The 14,852-nt window shown below is 24.9% G+C and overlaps 1 protein-coding gene and 1 long non-coding RNA gene across 3 annotated transcripts; both read right to left on the bottom strand.

The window, feature by feature from the left end:
- Positions 1 to 35: 35 nt before the first annotated feature.
- Positions 36 to 2,530, bottom strand: LOC135925161 (uncharacterized). Its single transcript, XR_010571557.1, has 4 exons — positions 2,437 to 2,530; positions 2,317 to 2,403; positions 229 to 397; positions 36 to 181 (listed from the first exon to the last, which is right to left on the bottom strand). It is a non-coding gene; the product is annotated as an uncharacterized LOC135925161 (long non-coding RNA).
- A 3,977-nt stretch (positions 2,531 to 6,507) lies between these two features.
- LOC135923874 (uncharacterized) lies at positions 6,508 to 13,757 on the bottom strand. 2 transcript variants are annotated; one of them, XM_065458858.1, is made up of 10 exons: positions 13,616 to 13,757; positions 13,385 to 13,573; positions 13,089 to 13,346; positions 12,859 to 12,990; positions 10,542 to 10,757; positions 9,811 to 9,980; positions 9,329 to 9,456; positions 8,346 to 8,527; positions 7,528 to 7,607; positions 6,508 to 7,009 (listed from the first exon to the last, which is right to left on the bottom strand). In XM_065458858.1, exons 1-10 carry the CDS (start codon positions 13,718 to 13,720, stop codon positions 6,670 to 6,672), a joined length of 1,800 nt encoding a protein of 599 aa, XP_065314930.1. In that variant the 5' UTR covers positions 13,721 to 13,757; the 3' UTR covers positions 6,508 to 6,669. The 2 variants fall into 2 exon arrangements, with proteins under 2 accessions (XP_065314930.1, XP_065314931.1); XM_065458859.1 differs by lacking the exon at positions 13,616 to 13,757 and having other exon boundaries at positions 6,517 to 7,009; positions 13,089 to 13,341; positions 13,385 to 13,535.
- Between the last annotated feature and the right edge of the window lie 1,095 nt (positions 13,758 to 14,852).

Here is a 14,852-nt window from a genome sequence, read left to right as displayed (position 1 = left end):
GGAGATTCTATTTTATTAAATGAGTTGTTATTTTTTATTATATATCTTATAATCAATTTGTTTAATTGCGTATTTTCATGAGGAAGTAATTTCCTTATTCCTACTAAAGAATTAATTTTTTTATTTTTATTTTCTATTCTTAGATGAGAATGGGATATAGAAATATGTCGTTTTAAATTTGCTAAAAATATATATTATAATTGTATATTAAATTTTAAAAATACGTACTTGTGGCTGTATTTAAACTATAATGTGTATTGCAGTATATACATTTCCGACGAGATTTCGTCGGAGTCATTTTGAATATATTCGAAATATTTAAATTACTTGATGTAGATATATCAGAAATTTGTGATAAGTCACTTGTACTAGCATCTTGGCTAGTTATAGGCTCTATCTATATATTATTTATATAATAAAAAATATATTTTATCTTTTAAAATTGGTTCATTGTTATTATACAAAATGATAGTGTTGTTAAACAACTCATTTTAATAAACACGGCTAACTCAATATTTTATCCAGATTATGTAAGCCTCGAGATTTTGTTTTAGATGTTCAACCCACTGTGCCACCTATGATCAAAATCTAAAGCTTGCATAACATTTCTCTCTATAATCTAAATAATATATTTCATTTTTAATATATTTTTTATTATTTTAATATTATTTATTAAAATTATAATACTCTATCTATATTCTAGGTATTAATGTATAATTAAAAGAAGAGAAATGGTTTTGTCGGCGGGGCTTAATGACCCATGTATAAATATACATTTGGATCGACAAATTTTGATTGATATGGTCTTTTTTGGATCATCTGTGATCAATAATTGTTTTAAATGAAATTTAGTTTTAAAAAATATATTGTTGGAATTTTTGATTTGTTTAATTAATAATTATTGAAAATAAAGTGTACAAATGCTGTGTTAAATTATTTTGGAGTCAATGAAATAAATTATATAGAGAGCTCAAAACGCTCATAGTAAAATTGTGGGAGAGCTTGATATTAATACAGAAATATATAAATGTGGGAGTGAAAATGTATAAGTATTGAAAATCAGAGTAGTGCCGAAAGTTAATGCTCGAAGGGGAAAGAGATTTCAATTTATATGAATGTATAATTTTTTGCAGAGATAAACAATTTTGTTTGTGACCAATGTGTGAAGAGATAATAAATTTTGGTTTAAAAAACGACGAGGGATGTAATAAGAGTGAAATGATTAGTTTCTAGATTAGAAATGAGTTGTACTTTGTGGGGTATAAAATATTCAAAATCATCTTGCGAGACAAATATTTGGAGATTTCATGGAATAGTGCGGTGATAAATAAAGAGAACGGCATAATGGTGCTCTAAAATGAATTAATTTGGTAGAAGCCAAAGTTTTAACGAGAGCGAGAATTTTTAATTAAAGTGTTCAAAAATAATGTAGCGACGAAAGCGTTGAATATAAATAAAAAGGAAAGTAGCAAGCGCTAGAAAAACTAAAAAAATATTTTTAAATAAAGCTTTAGAGGGGGAGAGATTTGATTTTTTTAAAAATATACATTGAATATAGCCACAAAAAAAGGAATGAGGTGAATACTAATGGGTTGAAATAACAAATCAGACGCGAAGGAGAAAATAATAAAAAAATGAGTTGGTTCTAAAGGGAAGAATATATTCACGAGTTTAAAATTGGATATAATTATGCGAAGAGAATATTTATTTATAAAAAAAAGGGGTTTCTTAAAAGGGTCATGTTATGTAAAGAATATTAAGGATAAAGGATATGCTAAAATAATTTTATTAATGTTTTTTTTTTAATTTTGCTAAATTAAATCATAGAACATAATTATGAAAACGACAAAGACTTAATTATTTTTGAATAAACTACTAAATTAATTACTTACTATCAGGTCTGGTTCGGACATTTTAAAAATATATCATATTTATTTTTGATTTTTATAGCTAATAATGGCTATTTCAAATATTTGGTTTTAAAGTATACTGCCTGGCACAAGTATTTTTTTTTAAAAAAATTTCAGGCCCTGCCTGAGTATATTTTAAAAAAAATTAAAATACGTCCTGGCCTGTATACCCGGAGATTTAGGGTCCGATATTTTTTTCGGTTTAATTATTTTTTTTATATAAATAAATTGTATATTTTTTTCAAATAATTGATTATAATTATTATATCCAAATTTTTATGTTAAATATATGCGTTTATGAATGTTGTATAAAGTAACTTATTATGTAACTAGTTTTTGAAATATAACTGCAACTAATTACATTTAATATTATTGAAATTTTAAACTATCGAAATATAAATATTACATCTGAATCTGGGTCAAACTCGCGAATATAGATTTCTTCATTGCTTATGATTTCCTGTCTATTTTCTTCTACATTGTAATAACAACTCTAATGGGTATACTAATATAAAAAAAATATTACATCATTCTCTTCCTGTTGAGAACTAATTATAAGACTATTCTTCTCTACCTCCAAGTATCTAGATAAGGTCTTTTTATTATAAAACATTTGGTTCCTTAATTTATTTATAAAAAATTAATTTACCTCTTGAGAATTTGAGTTTGAAAAAGACATTATAGAATTTAGCAAAAAAATTTTGAAAAGAATATACAAATAAAAATTTAAAATAATAATGGGAAAGAGAGAGAGAGTCGGGGGAGATATTGGCTATTTAATAATAATAATATTAAATTAATAAATATACAAAAAATTAATGGCGCCAGATAGGAGTAAAATTATTTAAAATAAGAAATAAAATCTCAAAATGTGATGAATTATTTAATTTAGGCAAATAAATAAACAAAACAACTTATAAAAATAAGGAAAATTATATGAAAATTTCAGAATATACTATTTTTTAAATTAAATTTTATTTTTTTGAAAAATCATTTTTCTAAAATTAAGGTATGGTATGGTTATTTATTGAATTAAGTCGTATATCAATTTTAACGTGAAACCAGATACCGGATTAAGAATAAAAAAAATGAATTAGAAGTTGCAATCATCAGATAATTCCGATGATCGATCATAATCACTCTTATCTAGGTTTGATTTTGAACCTCAAATATCAATATTGAAAAAGATATTTTTGTATAATTTATTTTCTAGGTTTTCAAAGATATTTTATTTATTTTAAACATTTATAAGTTTAAAAAAAATCAATTGATAGTTAAATATATATATCATATTGAATCCTTTAAATAAATTGTAATTTACACCCTTCTTTTGTGTGATATAATCTTGACTTCATTTATAATTGAATTTTCTTTGCTTTTGGGAAAAAGTGTAAAATTAAATTTTTATCCACGTCGATGTTAGTTATATGCAAAAAAATCCAAAAAGTATTTTTAATCTAATTACCTTCTCTCAACAATAATATCCAAAACAGTAATCGGTACTTTAGTATTAAAAATGTTAAAAATGAAGCATATATTTTTTTAATGTTTACCTAATAAATTTTAAATAACTAACAAAAGTTTAAATTTTTAAATCGGTCAGCACTTTTAAAATTAGATGGAAGGGCGTAGGCTAAAACCCAGCTTGTTTCAGCAATTATTTTTAAGATCTTAAAATTAACGATTATATTAATTGTCATATATCCTCATTTAAATTTTAAATTAACATGTTTACAATTTATTTTACTCTGTTACTTCAAAAAAGTTAAAAAAATAATGATTATGAGAATTATCACTAGTCTATAGTATATCTTCACTGAAATTTTAATATAACATGTTTACAATATATATTTTTACCCATTTGCTTCAAAAAATTTCAAAAAAACATATAAATGACGATTATGACAATTGTCACTTTTCTATGGTATATCTTCACTGAAATTTTAATATAACATGTTTACAATATATATTTTTACCCATTTGCTTCAAAAAATTTCAAAAAAACATATAAATGACGATTATGACAATTGTCACTTTTCTATGGTACATCTTCACTGAAATTTTAATATAACATGTTTACAATATATATTTTTACCCATTTGCTTCAAAAAATTTCAAAAAAACCTATAAATGACGATTATGACAATTGTCACTTTTCTATGGTACATCTTCACTGAAATTTTAATATAACATGTTTACAATATATATTTATATCTTGCTTTAAAATAATTTTAAAATAGTTCAAAAATAACAATTTAAAATTTTAACCTGTTCCTTCAAAGAAAAAGAAATTCAAAAAAAAATATATTAAAAATAACTTATATATAACTCATATAGTTATTTTAATGACAAATTCTCACTTTACTTCTTTTTGTTTATCTTCTCTGATTAGTCGACTAAATTAGTCGTTTTAGTCGACTAAATTAGTCGTTTTAGTCGACTTATTAGTCGTTTTTAGTCGACTTATTAGTCGTTTTTAGTCGACTAATTAGTAGTTTTTAGTCGACTAATAAAACTATTAGTTAGTCCTCTGTTAGTCGACTAAATTTAGTCGATTAACAACACTAGCAGATACTATTATAAATATTTAATTTAACAATTTTTTATATCACCTTTTAATTTATTTTTTTTAATATGAAAAAAAATATAATAAAAATACATTGATTTTAAAAAATATGATATGCGTCACATTAGAGGTAAAAAAGCATAGTCGGGTGGACTTATACATTAAGAACCAACCCATTAGATTTCTCCACTTTGGACTATCTCTTATTTATTCAGATTTATATCAAATTTTTGGTAAATATGACTCGATTCAAAATATAATGGAATTTTAAATATTTTACTTCTACATCTTATTCCTTAACCCAGATGGAAGAATTTGTTTAAATCCTGGCTACGCCTAGAGATGGTAATATTTATGAGAAGTTAATAAATTTTAAAACCTAAATAATGGGAATACATATCCGACAATACGAAAAAATTTCTTTATAGTGCTCTACAATAATGTAATTTACAACCAACGTTTTTAAATAGAATATTGCGAATACAAATAAAATATTATTCCATAAAATCAATGCTCTGTAAATAATTGGACTCTATAATACTGAGCGATTTATTTGGGAAGATTTTTTTGAAATAAAAAATAGAACATATTTTTAAAAATGGAATAATTTTTGCCCTTTTCAGTTAAAATCACAATTTAAATCCGTTAATTTTGCTGATTTTCTCACGATAGCTTGATATTTTTTCTATCGTATTTGTGGGATTTTTAATTATTAGTCTGAGAACACTTTTTTTGGAACTATATAGGTTAAAAAAGTTCATTCATGTTGAACAGAATTTTTTGTAAATAATTTTAATAAATTAATCTCAAATTACTTTTATTTTATAAATTATAAATTTTAACGATAAATATTAGCATATTAGATGGCGTTAAATATTATAAGACTTAATTTAATATTTAATTTTTATTAACTACACATAATTTAATCCTGGTATTTAGAAATATTATATAATTAAATTTAAACGATATAAAAATTTTAAAATCCTATCTTAATATAGAGGAGTCAAAACGAATTAAGCCCTTTAGGTTTCGTAAACAACTTTACTTTTAAAATAAATATATTGTTATATTAGCTTTTGCATCAAGTTACTTCAATTAATTATAAATGATGATTGATATCAAACTCATATTCCTTGATTAAATATGAAAACATATGTTATCGCCCCAGTCTGATATAAACCTTTTTTAAATTTATTAATTTCCATAATCACGTGATTTCACTAACCTCGTGATATAAACTTTTTTAAATTTATAAATATTTTGTTAAAATTTTTTCTTGCCTTGGATTACTTCGTTCTTGCAAATTGCGAAGATTCCTCAAAGTTTAAGTAAAATTGGCCAACATTTTTGGCCCTGCGCGTGTAAAATATATTAACAAGTTTTGTCTGGTCAGGGCTTGCAATTAATTTTTGTGAAGGAAAAGATGAATAAACCTAATAATCAGTTTTAAAAACATTTTCAAACTTCTGCCCGACAAAATATTATGAAGAACTTGTCTGGACCAGGTTGGAAAATCTTTTTTTTGGGCTGATCTGTCCCAACCTCTTTCATTTTCTTTGAAAATAATATAGTAGGATTTTTAAATCAATAATCTATTTTAAGTAAAATTTTTGCGGTCAAAATTAGGGGCTAAAAAAATTTTTTTTTCTGTAGAGTTATCGGTGGCGTAGAGAAGAAGTTAAATTTTGAGTTTTCAGAATTCGAAAATGTGCTTTCATTTCTTTTTAAATTCACATTATTAGTTTCGATATTGAGTAACAACACATTTATATCTAGGAGGTTGAGTCAATGTTAAAAGATTAAAAAACGAGTAGGCCAAGTTTTTATTTTTAAAAAAAAATCACAATTATGGGCATATTTATAAAATTATATATATAAATATATACATATTTAATATTTATATAATCTTTTAATAATTTTAAATATCGGCAATAAATTTAGCACTTAAATACTAAGAATATCGATATATGTATCCTACAATACGAAAAAAAATATATATAATTCTTCATCATAACATAATTTATAAATTTCTTCTTCATCATGGTTTAATAGCCGATGAAACAGAATACCGATAAAATAATAATCCATTAAAATTCTTTGTAAACGATTAGATTCCTTTATTGTGAGCGATTTATCTGGAAGGATTTCCGTTTTTTAAAAAAATGCATTTCTTTCTTTCTTTACTTCCTTTTTTTAGTCTATATCACAAGTTATATCGGGAAAACTTTTGCAGATTCTGTTGGTTTTTCTCGTAAGACTAGTGTTAACTTGATTTTTATCATATTTAGGTGATTTAGAAATATTAGTGAAATCTTTACTATTTCCAGATTTGTCATTCCTATGATCACCGCCCCCCATCTCCGACTCGAGTATTTCGATAAAGTTCTCATCATCGTGCCATTCATTTTTAGCACCGTTTTTAAGATTGATGTTCGTTCTGCAATGTAGTTTTGAAGATAAAAATCGATTTTTACTAATTTTACGAGCCAAAGGAGTTTCTTTTTCTTTTGCCTTGGAGGTTAGTTTTGAGAGGCTTTTTGCGTGCAAAAAATAAATAAATAATTTATCATCTATCTCACTTGATATATATATATAGTTTTATAAGTAACAGTGATACTTTTACAATAGTAATTAGATGCCTAGAAAATATGCAACGGAAAATGACATAATGTAACGAGGGGTTAGTGCTGTTAAATTGCCTAATTTTGGCCATCTTTATTGTGGCTTATTGTAAAGCTTTTAGCCTTAAAAATTGAATTAAGCTTCTTGAGTCTCAACTTGAAAAATAAATTCGAATATTTTTGGATAAAAATATGGCTATCTTGTTTTATAGCTGACTAAAGTTAGGTAATTTAACGACACTAGGGAGGGGGGGGGGATTTCTCTTCTATTAAATTTATTATATTTAAGCTCAAAAGTTGAAGAAGGGATGTATTTTTTTTCCAATATTTCGGGAATTGCCATTTTTTTCCACTAAATTTTGAAATGGATTCCTTTCAATTTTTTTTCCCGATCCTTACATATAATAAATTGAATTTTTTTTAAAAAAACCTATTGGCAACTTGATTTTGTTTGCTTAATATCAGGTTCCGCTTATCCTGAGTTTGCATGTAAGTTTGAAGCATCGATAACTAATCATAGGCATACAAATGTTTAAAAAATAATGGTATATAAAATGAAGTTTATGTATTTTATTTTTTTAGGACAGTTTTAATATTATATATCATTAGGTTAATTTGATCTAGATGCTATGCCGAACCCGAAATCAATCTTATTAATTTTTTAGGCGATTGTGAAACTATTGTGCCTGGTTCGACAGTTAAGCATATATCCGATGAGTTCCATTAGGAAGAAAACTAAACGTAAACCTACAACCAATTTTTTTTAAAAATAACAATAGTTTGAAAACAATTACAAATTAATAATAATTTTTTTCAAACTCAAATCAATAACTTTAAAAGTAAATTGTTGTTTAAATGCAAGATAACTGTAATCTTGATTTAAATTATAATCTATTAAAAAAGATAATTATGCTTTCTGGTTAATCATAGGTCAAGTTAAGGTAATGATACATAATATTAATAATAGAATTTCATCAATAATAGATTTAGATGTGTAATATGATGATAACCATATCGGTCAGGATTGTAAAATTATAAAAAAAATTTAATAATTTCTTCATCGAGCTAATTAATTTTATATAAGGCTGCATTTACATTAAAAATGGGGACATCACAGCTGATCGAGAAAAAATAAGAATTTTCTTTAATCATATAAAACCCGATCAGCTGGGAAAATTAATGGCGTGCAACCATAAATTCGGCCCTAAAAGAGAGATGTTTTAAACTAATTATATCTATTTTTATTACTTTCATTTCGACCGAATTTATCCTCCTATTCGTCAGGTTATGGCGGGATAATGGATCCAGTGTCACTCCTTCTTTAACGAAACTTTTTTTTTCTTTTGGTGTAACTTCCGGATCGTGTTCCCTTTTCCAACCCCCTTCCTTTTTAGAGTTCGAATCACTTGATTTTTTGGTTTCGTAGTCCTCTATTTTAGAAACGTTTTTTCAGGGGATCATAATTTTTTATTATTATTATGAGGTGTTTTAAATGGAGGAAAAACCTCGTAAAAATGTTTAAGATTTCTGGGACAGGAAATCAAATTTCTATACGCGGAGGAACGTTGGGTTCCACAAGGATCAGAAAAATGAGTACCAAGGGCAAAAAAAAACCTTCTCTCAATTCTGAGACTAATTATAAAACAAGTTGATTAGAGGATCAGAGAAGTATCAATATTCTGTCGATACTCTAAAATCGACAGATATTTGACAGTGGGGAGCCATGATATTTCCATAAAATGGAAGTGTTTAATGTTTAAAAAAAACATATAAGGAAGAAAGATTAAAATAGATAGGCCTAGGTTCGAATCCCGCTCTCTACAAAATATTTATTTTTCATTAAAATAATAAATATATTGTTTTAAAATTTAATTCGTCAATAATTATTTTTAATTTTATAACGCATGCAGGGGCAATTTCAGCCTAGCCTTTTTTTTTCCACAGTAGCCTTCTATTTTATGGTTAATTGTTTAAGCAACATTTTTCATTAAAAGATTTAAAATTATTTTAGGGCAAAAACACAATCTTTTAAACATAAAAAAAAACTCTTATAAATTATTTTTGAAATAAAAATATAAATATTAGTAAGTCAAAAACAAGTTGATTATTTGAGAATTATTTAAAATATTAAATTAAATAAATTATAATTATTTGCAACGTTTTAAAATAAGATTTATTTTCATAGTAAAAATAAAATATTGTTATGTAAAAAAGAAATACTAATAGAATACCTAAATAAAGATTACGTGAACCTTTATCGTAATCTATTGAGAGCTTGTTGGAAACGCCGGAAAAAATCCTATTATGGGGCCCGCTCGGTTCGAGTGTAGCAAAGAAGAATGGCAGCCTTAATTTGTAACTATAAAAAAATAAAGATATTAATTGTTAGATAGTTTTAATTTCGAAAATAAAAGGGTGGCTAATTTATTTTTTTTCTCAATGATAACTATATTTGGATCGATAAAATAAGTGGTCACGGTAAAAAGGATATCAAGTTTAAATTTTCATTTTTAAAGATGATCAACACAACACACCTGAATGGTTGCTTATTAAAATATGTATCCAAAACTTACTCCAATTGGCTAAATTCCAGCCTCATTTAGTTCTATAATAATTTAGTAGATTCATTTCTACAGATATAATAAGCTCAACTCATTTACCGATATTTTTTCCATCCCAAAACATATTTCAAAAAAAAAATGTCTGCTTCTACCCGAAACTCATCAATAGGAAGGACAAGGAAAATAAGGAGACTATTCCTAGCAATGTGAGCACGTAATGGGTAGGGAGCCCGCTGAAAGATGCGAAGATCAGAGAATTGAAAGATGAACCAACGTGGTGCAACGGTTCAAGCACGAATTTCGTTATAGTGACAGCCATAGCCTTAAAAAAAATTGTAAAAAAATAAATGTATAAAATTAGGAATATAATAACTCTGCCTGCACAATTATACATATTAAAATTAAGAGTAAACATCAAATGTCAAGGATATCTATGAAAGAGCAAGTTCTCATAATTGAAAATTTGATATTTATGTAAGTTGTAAGTGTCAGTTTGAGGGATTGACATTTATGGACATTAGCCCGTAAAATTAAAGTGTATTTAGAGGCAATCATTGTTTGCAATACTTAAATTTATTATTATTCGAAGAAAAAAAAATTACAATATTTTCTTTTAAGTTATATCACAACTGTCTTAAATAAGCTAAATTTAAATAATTTTTTTTTTCTGAGGTCCAAACCCATTAAAACATATTTTCAAAAACCCAGGCTAGCTAGAAAATAAAATTAGCCCAGGCCAGCCCGGTCCATGAAGATCTCTGATACACTTAACAAAAAAATAAATGGAGTTTACTAAAAATAACTTCCAATTGTCCTATTTTGTTTATTTAAAAAAAACCATTTAAAAAAGAAAGAGTTTGAGTATTCAATTTTAAAATCAAACGTAAGAAGGAGTAATTTCCCAAAATGGATCCAATAAGAGAGTCTCGTGGTGCACCCTACATCTTTCTTGCGTGTTACCCATTTTTTTGGTAGGGAAAAAAGCCCAACTCATTAAATAGCTCTTGAGAATGGAGGCAAAACTTTGGGCGGATTCGAATTCAACGTTTTCGCATTCAGGAGGCATCAGAATTTCCAACTGTCTTTTGACGACCGCTTTCTTGAAAATAGGGTAGTATTTAATATTTATTGAATTTATAAATGTCGTAAAAAATGTCAATTAAATAATTCTTCCATCTGAGCAATAAGTAAAAAAAAAATAATAATAAGTATAAAAGTCAATTTGTAATAAAATAAATAAATTGAATTCTTTTCTGAAAAGTTTTATTCAAATAAATAATTATTTATCTCCAATTTTATAAGGTATAAGTTTTTTGATAAAATTTTATCAGAAATATTTTGTGATCTTTATGCTCAAAATATTTTTCAAGATGAAATCACAATTTCTCTTAAAAAATGATTTTGATCTACTTTAAATTATAAAAAATAACTTAATGATTTTTTTTTCTCACAAATTAGGGCATAAAAATATCTTCAAAACAATCTAGATTCTTTATCAACCTCTGGTATATTTATAAGAGATGGTATTATCTCTGTACCCTGGTCTGACGACCTTCTCCTAGCTTGGGCCTAACTTATTGATTTCACATAGACCACTTACCCTACATGACAAAACCTTTTAAAAAACCGATATTCTAACCTTCATTCATTAGGTTACTAACACCTTATGAATATTCTAGGATGAGGCTTTGCAATTAATTAAAAGCTCAAGAAAATAAAAAATAACTGTAGACACATGAGATTCAAAGGATTTGGAGGCTTAGGGGCCTAAAAGGTTTTGGCGAAGGGGTGGTTATTGGATGATTCCCGTTTTAAAATTTATTTATCTAAGTCGTATACTGTTTTTCAAATCAAGATATAAATATGTATTGCTTGCATTGGGCCTATATTTTCAGGAGTAGCCTTGCTGAATTTTTTTTCTTTAAATTTCCATACCTGATCACAAGTAATATTATATTTTATTTGTCCCAAAAAGTTTATCTCAAAATTAATATAATATGTTGTGTCCAATTAGCCCATATTTATTTAATTTGAGACTAAATATATTTAGCTATTTTAATAATAGATGTATGAATCTTCATTCAAGTAATACACTTATGGCATCTTAAGTGAAAATCGCTATATATACTTGACTATTGCAATATATATGTACATACATTTTTTTATATTTAATATGTAATTCCAATTGATTGAAAAAGATAATAAATTATAATTATGGAAATATCTCAAAAATAAAAATTATACAAACTAATGGATTCTTATATAAAATATAAAAATATATCTAAGTATCGTCATATGATTATTTAAAATTATTTATTTTTCAAAAATTATTTCGTTTAATATTTATCATATTTATAAATAGTTGCTTGATTTTATATAGTGTGATTTCTTTGTTTCAAAAAAATTTAAAATGGACAAGATTTTATAATTATACTGATTTTCTGTTTTTTATATATAGATATAATATTTGGACAATAAAATCTGGAGTGAAAATTTATTAATTTTAGTTTTAGAGTTTATAAAATAGTGTTATTTTACTGGTAGTTTTATAGTATATAATTTCCATAAGTGTCATCAATTTTTTTTAATACTTTAACATATTTACATATTTCTCAATGAATATAATAAAAAATTTTATCTTTATCATCAAATTATATCTTCAAAATCATTTCTAATTTTAATAATTGTTTTGGGATGTTAAACTGTAAATTTTATTAATTAATATAATATAAAAGATTATAAAAAAAATAATTATATACCCAAGATAAACAATATTTGGTGCTTAGTGACCTCAAATAAATATTATTTATTAATTGCAAAGAAAATATTATATTAACAAATAAAAAATATTAGTGCTCTGTTATTATATTTAAAAAAAATTTTTTTATCACAGCTCAAAGCATAATCATGCTGGATAGCTCTAATACGTATATTAGAAGATCTTTTTAAATTGAAATTGTAATTAAAGAAAATATTCTAAAAAATTAAATAATGTCATATTTTAAGGGAAAAAAAATTTTCCATATGTGTCACATAAAATTTTTACCCTGCAGGTCTGTAAAATTTATTTAATATACTTATTTTTATAAACATAGGATTGACAATATGCTTACTTAAAAATATAGGGATAAATTAATTATATTTTTTAAAAATGTTCATATAAAATATATTTAAAAAACAAAATTAAAGATCAAATTTACTTTATATAAATGTAACCAAGTCCATGGAAAACTTAATAAAAATGATGCAAATGTTAGTGCAAAGAAAAACCGCCACAGAGATCTTTTCATTATAGATGTTGCTTGAATGATCAATATAAAGCATAAAAGAATCTATTTTGTTTTATGTATTATTAAAAAATAAGGAATTTTAAGATTTATATTATAAACATTTTGCAAATATATTGTATAAAGTAATTAAGATAACTTACAAATATAATTGTTTCAATCCCAATGCCAAAAATTTCTAAAAATTTATTTCTTAAATCATAGTGAGTAGGGAATAAAGGTTTTTGAATTGGAGTAATCAGGCCAAATAAAACTTCCATCACATTAATAAAGTGGTCACCTTTATTATGTGAATTTTGTGAAGATAAAGCTATATAATTTTGAAGTATTTTAATATCCTTTGCTTTAACCTTTATTAATGTATTACATTTGAATAAATTATTTTGGTTAGGATCACTACACTATTTTTTTATTTAAAAAAATATACAACTAAATTTACTGCTGCAGTTTCAAATAATGATAATATGATTGATACATATCTTTTTAAGTAAAGTACACATTTAGTTTCTTCTTCATTTATGTAATTTTTAGGATAAGCATTTTTGTGCTTTTCTTCACATTGGAGGAGTTTATTTTGAAGCTGACTTGTTAAAAGAGAATGGTTTTCAGGAGTATCAAATCTATTTTGCTATAATATTAAAAAATAATCCATCATAAAATATTTCGTTACTTTTATTGAATGATCGTAGCTAGTTATGTCAGAAAAATCAATTTCACGAGGATGTACTATGTTCAATAATTTAATAACAAATATGTAAAAAAATATTTTTTTCATTTTATTTATTAAAAACCTAGCCTAGGAAGGTTAAATTTATAAAAAAAATCTTTAAAAGTGCTGGATGATATTGACTGATTTACTTTAATGCCATTTTATTGATATAATTAGGGGTAACAAGAAATTAGACATAAATTCACCACCCATATATATGAATAATAGGATCAAATTATAAATTTCCATAGTAAAATAAGATATAAATATCCCCTCCCCTTTTAAAAAGATTATAGAATAGAATAGTGATATAGACTATTATGATGTATTTTTAAAATTTGAATTCATATTTGTATTTTTTTAAGTATCAAATTTCTTCTCTATATATATAATTAACTAATAAATTTCCTCAAAATGGTAGATTTTATTTTTCATAAGAATTGTAGATAAATTTTTTATGTTTAGGTAAATTAATTATTTATTTATAGATTACATTTTTTTATGATAGCACCATTCTTAATATAATTTTTTTGCATCCTTAGGATATTGATAAAGAAATCACTGAAATTATTATTATTTTTAAATGTAACTTAAAATTTTGCAAAATAGATAAAATACAAATTTATTGTAAACTTTTTATAAGTTATTTATATTATTCAATAAGAGTATTATCAAATAAACGAGATTAAATAAATGACACGTTTAAATCTAGATTTCAAATTGATATTTACAAAATCTACAATTAGGACTAAGAGATATGGTTCACTGAAAAAAATAATAATAATAAAACTTTAGCGTGATATATAAAAAATCAACTATGATTTTTGTCACCATTTTTTTTATACCACGACATATAGCTATAGATATTTTTATAAACTTCAGCTTTGGTCGAAATCGGCTGTAAGTCACCTATTCACTCGTAGCAAATAATTTATATCATAGAAATATTTTTTTATATACAATGAAAGACCATAGTATTAGGATGATTTCCTTAAATATAAGATCGCTAAGGGACAAACTCACAATTCTTAGGCAAACTATAAACGATCAACGATACGACATCCTCCTTCTACAAGAAACTCACTTGAAAGAAACGGAAGTAAGAAATCTCTTAGAATACACCTTATACTGCAGCTCGAATGCTGAACATGTTTGGGCAGGTGTAGCAATCTTAATCCATAACAAACTAATTAAATAT

This window comes from Gordionus sp. m RMFG-2023, chromosome 2 (genome assembly GCF_954871325.1).
Source record: "Gordionus sp. m RMFG-2023 chromosome 2, tfGorSpeb1-WG-v2, whole genome shotgun sequence".
Taxonomy (NCBI): Eukaryota; Metazoa; Nematomorpha; class Gordioida; order Chordodea; family Parachordodidae; genus Gordionus; species Gordionus sp. m RMFG-2023.
The sequence above is the reverse complement of the archived record's forward strand: the minus strand, read 5'-3'. Positions and strand labels throughout refer to the sequence as shown.